The 12,252-nt window shown below is 44.2% G+C and overlaps 1 protein-coding gene across 2 annotated transcripts in view; it reads left to right on the top strand.

Moving 5' to 3' along the window:
- Nucleotides 1–653: 653 nt before the first annotated feature.
- The window catches only part of angpt1 (angiopoietin 1), a 53,451-nt gene continuing 41,852 nt past the window's right edge, over nucleotides 654–12,252 (top strand). The window contains exon 1 of one of the 2 annotated variants that reach the window (XM_076755276.1): nucleotides 654–1,561. In XM_076755276.1, the coding sequence (XP_076611391.1) occupies nucleotides 1,151–1,561 (411 nt within the window). In that variant the 5' untranslated portion in view covers nucleotides 654–1,150. Of the gene's footprint in view, nucleotides 1,562–9,892; nucleotides 9,989–12,252 lie in introns of those variants that run through there. The other variant, XM_076755277.1, reaches the window with a different exon arrangement.

Raw genomic sequence — 12,252 nt, 5'->3', positions numbered from 1 at the left:
TGTGCCCGCTGAAAATGGCAAATGCACCCAAGTTATGTGCATTGTGCGCGTGCTGGTTCTTGTCTTCTGCATTTTGTTCAGTACGCCCTTTCATCGTTCCATGCGAATCAAATAAGATTTGAACCCAGCGTGGGAAAGGCTCCAACAATGCAAAACAACTGCATAGAGAGGCGACCAGTGGATGTAAATACATTTAATGACTGTCACAGAAATGCCAGCCATGCATAACAGCCAATATTGGGGATGATATGATGACAATATTACTTTAAGGTGCTTGGAAGATATTGGGGAGTATACCTCCCTCGTGCCTACTTGTAATATAAGCGCCTGTCGTTATACAGTATCAAAGCGAGTCGAGCAGTATCTCAGAGCAGATAAAAGAAAAAAAGTTTTTTGTGTCAACACACAGGCAGAAAGGCAGGTCAACCACATGAGCCTGCAGTCAGAGCGCCTGTAAACCGATCCTCATAGTCTAAGCACATCCTCTGTGCTGGGGTCCCTTTTCTGCCAGGCTCGCTCTCACACACACACACACACACACACACACACACACACACACACACACACAAACACACACACACAAACACACACACACTCACACACACACGTCCATGCACACATACATTCCTCTGCAGGCTCTGCAAGGGGCAGGCGCAGAGTGTGCTGGAAGCTTGGAACAGTTCTTCAGAGTGAGCGTCTCTCTCACTCTCACCAGTCGTTAAGCCAGAGAACAGAGGAGGAAGGGAAGGCAGAGAGACCAGGGGAGGTCTGACGACACCGTGCCCGGCACCTATTTTAAATGCACAGATTGATAAATGCAAGCGCGCAGTCTGCATTTGGCTGTGATTTACTGGAGGGGCATCGAGATTTATAACCCAGCTGTCACTCTGCAGGAGAGGTGTGCAACTTTTCCCGTCAGGACAAAAACTTAAAGGGAGCTTTGGAAGCACAGCATGTGTAAGTGTTCAGAGTGGCAGTAGCTTTCAGTGCTGGAGGTCCAATGTAAGGATGGATGGTGCATGTTCCAGGCTAACGGTGTTCCTCACCGTTGTCTGATCCAGCTTTAAAGGAAGCATCCAGCCGAGACGAACAAGGAGCAGCTCCAGACACAAGAACTTAACCCATCTGCGACTTTTACCCCACTGATAAGATGCTGTGGTGCAACTTTGGCCGCCGCTTGCTCTCCCTGGCAGCACTTCTGGTGATTGTGAGTTGCGGAGGAGGGGAGCAGAGGAGGGGGACGGAGAGCAGCAGCACAGGTGGCAGCAGCAGCAGCAGTAGTAGTAGCAGCAGTAGCAACAGTAGTGGAGGAAGTAGCAGTAATAATTACAGCAGCAGACGCTTTCATAAGATCCAGCATGGCCAGTGCACCTACACGTTCATCCTACCTGAGGGAGAGGGAGCCAGAGGAGGCTCCTGCAGGGAGGCGAAGGCCGGCAGCCCCCAGCACAACGTCAACTCCCTCCAGAGAGACGCGCCGCCACCTGAGCCAGAGTTTCCCAGCCAGAAGATCCAGCAGCTCGAGCACATTATGGAGAATTACACCCAGTGGCTACAGAAGGTAAGGAGGGTGGCGTGCAGCTTCGATAGAGCGCTAACAAAACGGGAGCGTCAGCTGCTGATTCGCTGTTTGAGATCATCACACAGGTAGATCGAACGCAGTTGACTTTTCCTGCTTTAATCAGGTCCAAGAGGTTGCGTATTGAACCACATCGATAACGACCCCGTCTTGATGCGTGTCGTTTGAAGTGGTCGCTCTGCAGAATATTTGTTGAGCTATTTGTGTTTCTGTTGGGTGTGTGGTCTCCGCACAGTGTCTGTCTGCGGCTTCGCAAGATAACTTGTTTTGGTTTCTGGATGAGGCCCTCAGACTAAAAGCGGACTGTGTTTGCTGTTTTCACGCGGCTGACACATTGTTTGTCAAAGTGTTTGTCAGTTGGAGAGTTTACATGCTTCAGGGGTCGAGAATTGTTTTTCTGTGCGATGCTGTGGGACCGGTTTCGAAATGAAATGTCACAGAGACGCAAAAATGTTAGTGACAATGTGATGAAACACGCACAAAGAAGAGGGTTTACTGGAAGGATTACAGCAGCAGCTCCTCTTTAAGCTGACAAAAGTTCAGCATCCTTGGTCTGAAAACCTCTAAAATTAATGGAGACACTCACATATACAGTGCGGTCAATTTGGCAAGACGGCCGTACCTTTTTCGACAAACAAAGCTTCTATCGGCAAAATGCATATTGAATCATCTAGAAGACAGAATATGTGAAGCAATTTATATTTCCTCTGCGCTGCTCTTATGTAACTGTGCACATTATCCGACATGGACTACATGTTCTGGATGTCACAGCTGTGTGATTTTACAGCCTCCATAGACATCTCGTGGACGGTGGAGCCTCCGTCTGCCGCTCCGTATCCTTCCAGTGGACACGTCTATTTTTTCCCACTTTCCCTCCGTTTTTTCCTGCGTAAACTACCACCTTTGAGTAAATTCCACAGATGTCCCGTTGAGCTGCGCAGAGCGTCGGTCGCAGAGCAGAGGTAGTTATGTGTCAGTCACCCCCTGTTCTCCAGTGGGCTGTCTCTTTAATGGCAGGAAGTCAGAGAGAGCCCCCAGAGACACTCAGAGGAGGAAAAGACAGAGAAAGAGAATGCTCCCTTTATTTATTCAAGTCAAGGACGTGCGAGTACAACTTGGAAAAAAAAAACAACTGTAACCTGATTTTTCTGTAGAATAAAACAAACACACATTTATTGAGCTGATATGATTAAAAAAACCCTCATATTTAAATACCATTGAACAACCAAATTACAATTTATTTATAGAGCTACTGCAGTGTTTACTATGTTCAAATATGGTTCTGCTGTAATGCTAATGAGCTGCAAATTGTGAGGCCATCACTGATACAGCGATAAAGCTTGGCAGGCACTCTGCTTTTCTAAGCTTTGAGACTTCGTGTCTCCAGCGAGAGCGAGACTATCTCTCTGAAATGAATACACGAATCAAATAAACAAACTTCCAAATTTGGCTTTCCTGCCTTTCCACTTTCCACAATATTGTCGTTCTCACATCAGATTAGCAGGTCGAATCTGTGATTAAGTTCTTAAAAGTAACGGTTTATTTTTTTTTTGTCTGCAAAACAGCAAATGCGTGCACAGATAACACCTGGGGGATTTGATGGATTACTGCACAATGAATCAACCTGAATTTCATCAAGATACCTCGAGTCTATTCATTAGCACTCAGCTTGTCCTCCCCAAAGCGCCTGGGCTTCTCCGCTGCGTGCCTGCTTTTCATTTACTCTCACCAAGAAAACTTTTCACTCCTCAGGTTGGAGGAAATAGTCATTCCTCATCAATTCACCAGGCGCTGCGTTACAGCGAGATGTTGATTGAGTTTGTAATTAGGGAGGCGCAGTGTTAGAGGCTGCTCCACCCTCCTGCAAATTCAGACTCCTGAGTCGGTGCAAAGACGTCAAAATCTGAATGAAATATTGTATTAGAGGGATTTTGAGCTGACATGTTAGAATCTGTGAAATATCACCGAATCATTGGAGTGTATATCACTGACTTTATCTCAGTTTAGAGGAATTTACTGTATATGGTGTATGTCAAGGTTGAAGACATGGTGTAATCTCACATAGCCGGGTGTGCGTTCACCTTTATATGGTGGAAACGGGAAAAATGAGCAGGATCCACAGAAAATATGCTGCAAAAGCTCTGCACTGTTTTTCACTTTAGCCGAACACCAGTATGCATTCAGCTAATTAAAGAAGCATACCCCGGCTATAATTGATGAGCCTCTACTCCAGTTCATTATTTGAGTCAGACTCGAGTCTGGAAACCTGTGTGTGTTTCTGTACGGCTCCCAAAAGCGATCCATGTGTCAAGAAAGGCCAGGGGTGAAATAACACCGGCTTTATCTTTGCTCAGTGGACCTCATCCGTCTGTGATAGTACAAGTGATACTATGAAAACACGACGGCAGCGTCGGTAGACTGAAGGGTTGACTAATGAGACCACTAGAGTAACTTTCTCCTCAGATGTAAAAAGGGGAGCCTGTGAAATTGTCTGCCATCACCACTGATACTATCGTGCCTCTTTGGTGACACGCTGCAGGACCGCAGATGTTTTTCAAGTAGGATCGATAAGATTACGTCATGTGATCGTTGTTGGATTACGTTTTAAAATGTGTGATGAGCAGGATTACATTTTTTAAAACCATGAATGTGTGTCACTGAATAACGAAGACTATATAAAGACTCTGGAAAAGCGTAAGTAACAAGTTAAAGATTAGCACAAGAAAGGAATGGGAGGAGGCATTTTAGAGGGGACACTTAAACCCACAGTGGTAATTCAGCTTAATTACCCTGCATGGGCCGACGGGGGGTGGGTGGGTGAGGGGGGACATCGGGATGCAGTTAACATTTTTCATTGGACAGAAGATTAAGTGTACAGGCCAGTCTATCTATCTTAATCACGCCAGCGTTTGTACTGCTTGTCTAAGCGAGAGCTCGCCCTGATGAAAGAGATGGACAGAGGAGACCATTCCAGATAGCGCCCCCATGCCTGGGCGCTCCGTCCAGTGTGGGGGGTAGACGGAGAGAGTGATGCAGCAAACAGCTGTTGGGGAAGCATTTTAAGTCTGCGATCTTTCCTTCCCCAGCGCAGGGTAGAGTATATGGACCCTGATAACATTCCTGACCAGTCAAAGGTGGCTTGTGTTTGTCCAAGGATTACTTCCCTGGCCTGCCTGCAAGGCGAGGAGGGTCGGACAAGTTTGGCTCCGATCTCAGGGAGGAAATGCAGCAGAAAACAAGCTATTTCACACATAAAACAATCTTAATAATTAACCTTTAGTTGTGTAGCACCTTTCTTAACAGAACCTGCATGGTGCTTTGCAAAAGTAAGGCTTAAAACAGGAAAACAAGGTGCAGAAACTGATCAGTAAAAATCGTCACAATTCAAACAGTCAGAAATGTAGGAAGAACAATCCACAATATGACAGCTGCAGCCCATATTTAATCATCTGACACAGCTATATTAGACCCATCGCCCACAGTGTGATGGACAAAGAACATGCTATCAGTGCCCACTTTAAAGGTGCCTTTAGGCAGGTTGCTCCAAAGTCTAGGAGTGCTAAACTTTGGTCTGAACAACCAGAACAGTTGCATCTCAAACAACGATATGAGCTGCTGTGCACCAAAAGAGCAACAAGGTCAACTATGTAACCCGGAGTGAGGTTCAGATTTCAAGGAAGAATTTGACATTTTGGTAAATGTGTTTATTCTCAAGGCTTAGGTGAGAGGATCGATACCACTCTTGAATCTGTCTGTTAAATATGAAGCTGGAGCCAGGAGACCGTTAGCTTAGCAGGAGCCATGGCTTCCTTATCGTCATTGTGAGGTTGTAAGACAACCAGTAAACACTCCAGAGTTGTTGATTAAATAAATGAGAAATGAAGAGTTCTTATGAGAGCTTTGGAGGAGCTGGTGGTTGGAGCCAGGCTAGCTGTTTCCCCTTCTCTTAAGACTTTATGCTAAGCTAAGCTAACTGTCTCCTGGCTGTAGCTTAATATTTAGCGCACAGGCATGAGTGCTATCAATCTTCTCATCTACTTCTCATGAAAGCCAATGAGTGTATTTCACAAAATGTTGACTTATTCCATTAAAAGCTCTGAATAATATCCTCAAATGGATTCTGAAACTTTTCAGAACTAGTGCTGATTCCATACCTGAGATTTGGTATCAGTATCAGTTTCAATAACCATGCCTTTTCAGTGTGTTGCTTTAAGGAATATAAATGTTTTCCTCCAAAATCTTTTTCATTTGACAAAGGAAGCCAAAATTCTGAAATCGTATATGTTTAACCAAAGGTTACAGGTGGTTGTACTGCAGCTTTCTGTTGATAAATTACAGTCTAAAAGTGGCAAAATTGTCAGAAACCTTCAGGAAAATAAATGCAAAAAAAACTGTTAAGTTTTGACACAAAGCTCTCCTCACAGGCAGCAAGTGGGCAGGTTGGTGTGATACCTCATTGTTCTTAGTGCCAGTTGCTCTAGCTGCTGGGCTTTTGGTGAGCTGAAGTGCAACGAGGATCAATCTGAATACGAGAACGGGTAAAGAAAAGGTTGCACTGAGTAAAAACGTTATAAAAACCTATCTCGCAGCACATTCTGGGAATATTTCAAGGACAATGAACATTTGGCACAGATGGAAGTTTAGCAAGCCAAATTTTGTTTCTGCTCTTGGGAGTGCAAGTAATAGATCTTCACATTTCCCTCCTGGTGGAGACAGTAGAAAGTGGTTGTGAGCAGTGTTTCATGAGAAGGACGGGCCTGTGCCAAACTAAGCTGTTGAACAAAGGGAGGGAAACTATCGGCGGTGTCTTATCCCTGTGAAATTCCCATCATTCTGCCTCTCGACGCTGCATAAACACTGGTTTAAAAGGATATACCGACCTGTGGGCAGCAGCTTGTTTCCTTTACATACTGGGAGTTCATTTGAGAAAGGGTGAATATGTTTCTCTACTTAATGCTATCAGAGGGCCACACAGCATGACTGGGGATCCAAGGAGAAACCTATCTATTTTAGGGTTGACTGCCTCTATGAGAGTTTATTTTCACTGATAATGTGGGCCAAAACTAACAATCGGATGATGCAGAAATGCCCAGGGGAATAAGAAGCTCTTCCTTCCTGACCCCGAAACTTATAAAAAGGAAACCGTGGAAATCGCCGAAGGACACCACAGCAGCTTGCAGAGAAGTTGCCTTGGTGGCACTATGACTGAAAGTGAAAAGGAAACAGAGCTTTCTGCCGAGCATGTCATGGGAATAGGGGAAAACATTACGACCGTGCCGTAGTATTTCCACATGCCTGAGAAAATGGAGCCCAACATTGTTAATGTTACAGATTTTCAGGAAAAGCGGCATTTAGCAGTTTTGTCACGGTCAATATGGCAAGCCACTTTGTTTTGAGACTCCCCCCCTTTTTTTCCCCAGAAGTCTTATTTCAGTGCAGCCGGTCGTCCCAAACATGCTGGAAGTCTTGATAATGAGCAGACGTGTATTGTGCACCTATTTCTCTGTAAAGCTCCATAAATGAAGACGTAAATTTCTTGACTGCGTGTCTTGAATCTGTCTAGTTTACCTGTGGTTCCTGTTCCTTCGCTCTTTTGAGTGAATCACCCTCTGGTGGGCACTTCGTAGGGGATTTATTTTGTTTTAATTACAACAGTATTCATTTGGATCAATGTGATTTATGATACTGGTTCTGAAAACATTGTAGCTAGCGCGTAGCTTGGCACCCAGCAGTGCACCTGTGGAGAGCTTCCTCTGATTTGTGTTTCCATTTGCCCTCGAGTATAATCGCTTGTGCCAACACTGTGTTTAAGGCCTGGTAAGGTTTATGCTCTAAACCACCTGGTTAGGGTTTGGAAAAGATCGCGTTTCGGCCTTAAATACCTGGGTACGTCACCACAAACATGGCAGGAAAATGTGTCGACCTCTCGATGAAAATACACCGTTTTGCGGCAAGAAACACGGATTGAACAGTACCGTGCTGCTCGGCAGTCACGTTGCCTGGCTGTTATGCCTCCACCTCCTCCAGATGAGAGATCAGCTCGTGTGTAGCTGTACCCTGAACTATGTCACTTCGACGCCTACTGTAGAAACGATCTGATGATATCAAACGTACAAATTTAACAGATCTGTGGTTTGCAGAAACCAGCATTTTATTCTGACCAGGCTGAGTCTCCACAGCTCCATAAGGAAACATCTTTAGCTCTTTAGCTCTGCGGGTTCGTCAGTACAATCGAACCCTTTCATGCACTTGTGGTCATTTGATCCATTGTTCATATAAAAATATTGATTATCAGCTTGAACGCATCGTGAATGTGAGTGTTCTGCAGTGCATTACTCAGGTCTTGAAGCGATATTTAGATATTTTATTCTACTGTGGCATTTAGATATGTTATTTTAAAATAGCTGAAACAAGAAGAAAACTTTTTTATTTTTTCAAAAGCATGAGTATAAATAATATTATTTTGGGCAGGCTAGTGGAAGTCATTAGTACTGAGAGTGTAAGTTATGGTCAGAAGAGTTGCCAAAAGCACAAGGTTCATGGCTGTATCTCTGCCACTGCTAAGGTTGAGTGATTATAAGCCAAATATGAGATAGTAAAAGCTTAGATAGAGCGAAACATTAGACATTATAGTCAATCTGAGTGCGCAGTGAGCGGGGAAGTAATGTGGTGTTATCACAGCCTGCAGCAAATCACAACTGCGTTTGAACTTATTTCAATCGCAGAACCGGCTGTTATCTTTGTTGTATTTTTGTTTTATAATGACTCCTGATAAACAGAGCAGATGATAATATTACTCACCCGTATCTGCCGCTATTTATTTTCCTCCAGGCTTCAGGTTCATTTACGTTGCGCGCTGTAAATCAAGGTCTGACGAAGGTCAAGGGAACTGAAACGGCATTGAAAAGCAAAAAGGGCGTTTGGGCCGGCTCGCAATTCACACGGTGTGGATTTACAATAACGTGTTCGTCAGGTTTGCAACTGAGAAAACATGCATGTCTTGTATTGCTGATTCTGGCAGGGAGCAGCAGAAGGAAAAATCAGAATGCACCGCAAGCTGCAACGCTCCCGCTACGTGCCTCATTTTATGTTCATCCAGTTTTGAAGTTGTTTGACCCCCTTTTGTCTGACAATTATTAATCTCAAAGTTGGTGCTGTAGAATCTGTGAAGTGAGGAGAAGAATTCCTGGAGCCTCCCCACATGCTGCCTCTGAGGCCGCCTCTCCCCGCAGCGTCTCTTTGACTCTTCCCGACAGATGTTGCTTTTTTGAGAGGATGTCTTTGTCTGTCAACGCTGGGGAGCCTTCCAGAGGTTCCAGAGGACAGAACACGCTTCACCTTTCCTGGAGTTCAGCCCTTCGGATAGAGTGTTGCTATAGTTTCAGACTGAAAAAACAAAAAGAATCACAATCAGATGGGTGAAAGAGACGTTTGAGTCTGAAACGAGAGGGGCTGCAGAATCAGTTAGAGATGTGGAAAACTGACGACAGGAAGCAAGTGAAGGTGGAAAGAGGGAAAGAAGGAGATAGAGCGCAGGATAAAGGGTGAAAGATAAACAGCTTCACTCCCTCCCAGAGTGAGCCAAGCAGATCTTTAAATGACTAATGGTTGGCTCCATTGTTTTTATTTTACTCTTGTGGTGGTGGGATTGGAGCCACTTGATCTTAAGCCTCCGTGTCACATCCAGGAATTATCTCACTCATTTATTTAACCTTTCTTTTGCCCTTTGGTGTTGGTGAATATCGTGATATTTATTAACTTACAACATGAGACACATCTTGATGGTAGACAGCCTGGAACTATGCGGAATGGCAGGCTGATTATACCCCGTCTCTGTTTTCTGTGGGTGGTTTGGACAATTGAGCGTGTCAGGTCTCGGTTTATCGGTTAAGCGCTGTGATGGGTGTGACATCTCATTCGGCCTGCTCACGCATGCACATATTCACTCGTGCGAAGAGGGAAAAGATATAGACACACATGCGCGCACATATACACCATCAAATCTGTTTTGAAAACACACTAACCCTGTCCAGAGCTGTGTTTGCCTTGTCTGGGACCAGAGCCAGGCTTCTCACATTCCACACAATACCAGGGCTGGAGTTGGCACACAGTCTCCAGACGTCTCCCCCACTGTTTGAAAATAACACCCACAAAACATAGTACAGCGCCAGTCAAAAGCCCTCATATAATCATTCACCATTTTCACCTTTCAGCACATTTCTTTTCCCTTGTCTTCTCTGCTTGTTGCACTTTTGGTGACACGGCAGTCGGCGGTGAAAGCAGGTGATTAGCTGATGGAAAACACCTGCTGTGCACCATTTGTGCTGCAGGCTTTGATGAAGATTCAGACTAAGGATGTACCAAACTACTACTGATTTCAGCATCGACACAGGGTATAAGCTCATCCTGGTAAAGTATCTACTTATTCCATTTAAAATCGGTGAACCTCATTGTATGGAAACTGGATAAAGAAGCACAAGGCTGTAACACGTCACTGCTTATCTGGACATGCTGTGAGACCGCATTTTAGATGCCAACATTATTTTTAGGCAGGTTTTGGTGCAAACTTTAAAGCACCTTTTTGCAGATTGCAAGTGCAGGATTTGCAAAATTTCCATATTGGTGACTCCAAGAGACAACATAAAAAACCCCCAAAGTCATGTTGCAGCATGCAGCGAGTGTTCTCGTCACTTGGTCCATTGTTAATATAAAAATAGCTGCTTTAGCGTTTAGTTTTGATTATATCTGATTGACTGTACCAGCTCATCACTAACTGCCAGCCACATGAATAACGGTCAATATAAAAATTGAATCCACTTTGATTTAGCTTCAGGTTTCTGTGAAACACTGCAACATTTAAGGTTGTTTTTTTTTTTTTTTTACCATTTAGTTACAAGGTAAAACCTCTCACGGCAGTAAATGTTGATACTGATGTGTGTGGCCTTCATGGCTTTCAGCAGAGGGGACACAAGCTTTTTTCCAGACTGAACTTATCTCACCATTATGAGAGTAATTTATGTGACCCTGAGCCAGACTGACAAAAAGAAGGAAACGAGTGTGCTCCCCCCAGACGGCCATGAAAGCACCTCTCAACTCAAACTCTCCACTTTTATGTAAGGTGCGTAAATACTCACCAGGAAAGGTGGCTGTTAAATTTAGTTGTTTTGTGATCTGATCTTTGTGATTTGATTTTAAAACGTGATGTTAAGAAATATTCCAACTGAAGTATCGTCTTCCCAGAAGTACGAGTGTATCTCAGTAGCCGTCAGACGGGTCCTAAAATGTGCTGCTGTACGGTGACCTAACAGGAACTCCCTCATAAATCTGTCATTGTTCCAGTAGATGGATGTGCTTTTTGGTCTGGGTTTACAACCAAAATACAAATGCTTACAAATGGTTCTTGATGTTTATTTAAATTGACATGTTTGCAGTGGTTCTGCAGTGGTTCTGAGATGGAGAGCCTAATCCTCCAGAGGCCCGTGTGTGTATGTGTGTGTGTGTGTGTGTATTTCTAAATATGTGTGTGCACTCAGGCGCATCCGTGTCACACTAATGTCCTTTTCTGCATATGTGCTGGTCTGTGACATTGTTTGACATACATGTAAGTCTGTGTTTGGATGAAGTGACCCGCAGCCTAACTGATGGTCTGTAAAGCATCAGATGAGATGTTTCTTCTCTGGACCAGATACAGTCATGAGGTGAAGCTTGCACAGAAGAGAGCCTGTCGGATTGTCTCAGTGGCTGTCAAACAGAACTCACATTATGAATGTAGACGTATGCATCTTGGTGATGGATGATGTCTAGAAGAGCACAGGTCGTATCATTAACAGTAACTTCCTCAACGGCCAGTGTACTACAGATTTTTATTTAAAGGGGTAATTTGCCGAACGTGAAGCAGTGTGCAGCTGAGGTCCGTGGAATGTGAAGAACTGTTGAATTTTTGATAAAACAATCTGTCCACATGCTCCTTTAAGTGGCCGCTCTGGAGCTTTCGATCGTCACGTGATCTTGACCCACAGGTGTTGTTTAGTAAGTTGTCACTGCAGTGTTGATGTTCACATTTCCTTTTCTGAGAGATTCAAAGTTCATTCTTGACTTCGGAAACTGCAGCTGACAAAAAGCCAACGTGACCAAGACTTCCTGAAATTCCTCACAAAAATGGAAATCTTGAATCTACAACTGCATGGCAATTCAGCAAACTCCATCTGCTGATGTGGAGTGTGTGATACCATCAAAAGTTCCACTAATCTGGCCCTAAAGTGAGATTAGAGTTAAGAAAAATGGCTTTGTCCAAACAAAAGTGACGTCCACCAAGGCACAAGACAATGAGTGTGTAATAATCCCAGACGACTTGCAGTATTTCAAGCATATCCTACCTCCTGAGGCGCATGAGATGGGGATGAGATTGCGAGACTGTCTGTGGTTGATGGAGATATGGCTTTGTTCTTAAGTACGGTTGATGTTGTGAAGGTTTGTGGGAATTCCTGTGTGATGCGCAAGGATGTTTTGGCTTTGTCGTCTGAACATAACGATCTTAGTTTAGTCGCACTGGTTTTTATAATTTGATCCATCCTCTGCTTTCGACTGTGTTTATACACACATCTTCCACATCTTGCGCACTTCAGTCGAAGAAATGCCAAAATAAACAGAAACCTGGGCACATGAAAGGCCAG

The sequence above is a fragment of the Chaetodon auriga genome, chromosome 17 (genome assembly GCF_051107435.1).
Source record: "Chaetodon auriga isolate fChaAug3 chromosome 17, fChaAug3.hap1, whole genome shotgun sequence".
Classification (NCBI taxonomy): Eukaryota; Metazoa; Chordata; class Actinopteri; order Chaetodontiformes; family Chaetodontidae; genus Chaetodon; species Chaetodon auriga.
The sequence above is the reverse complement of the archived record's forward strand: the minus strand, read 5'-3'. Positions and strand labels throughout refer to the sequence as shown.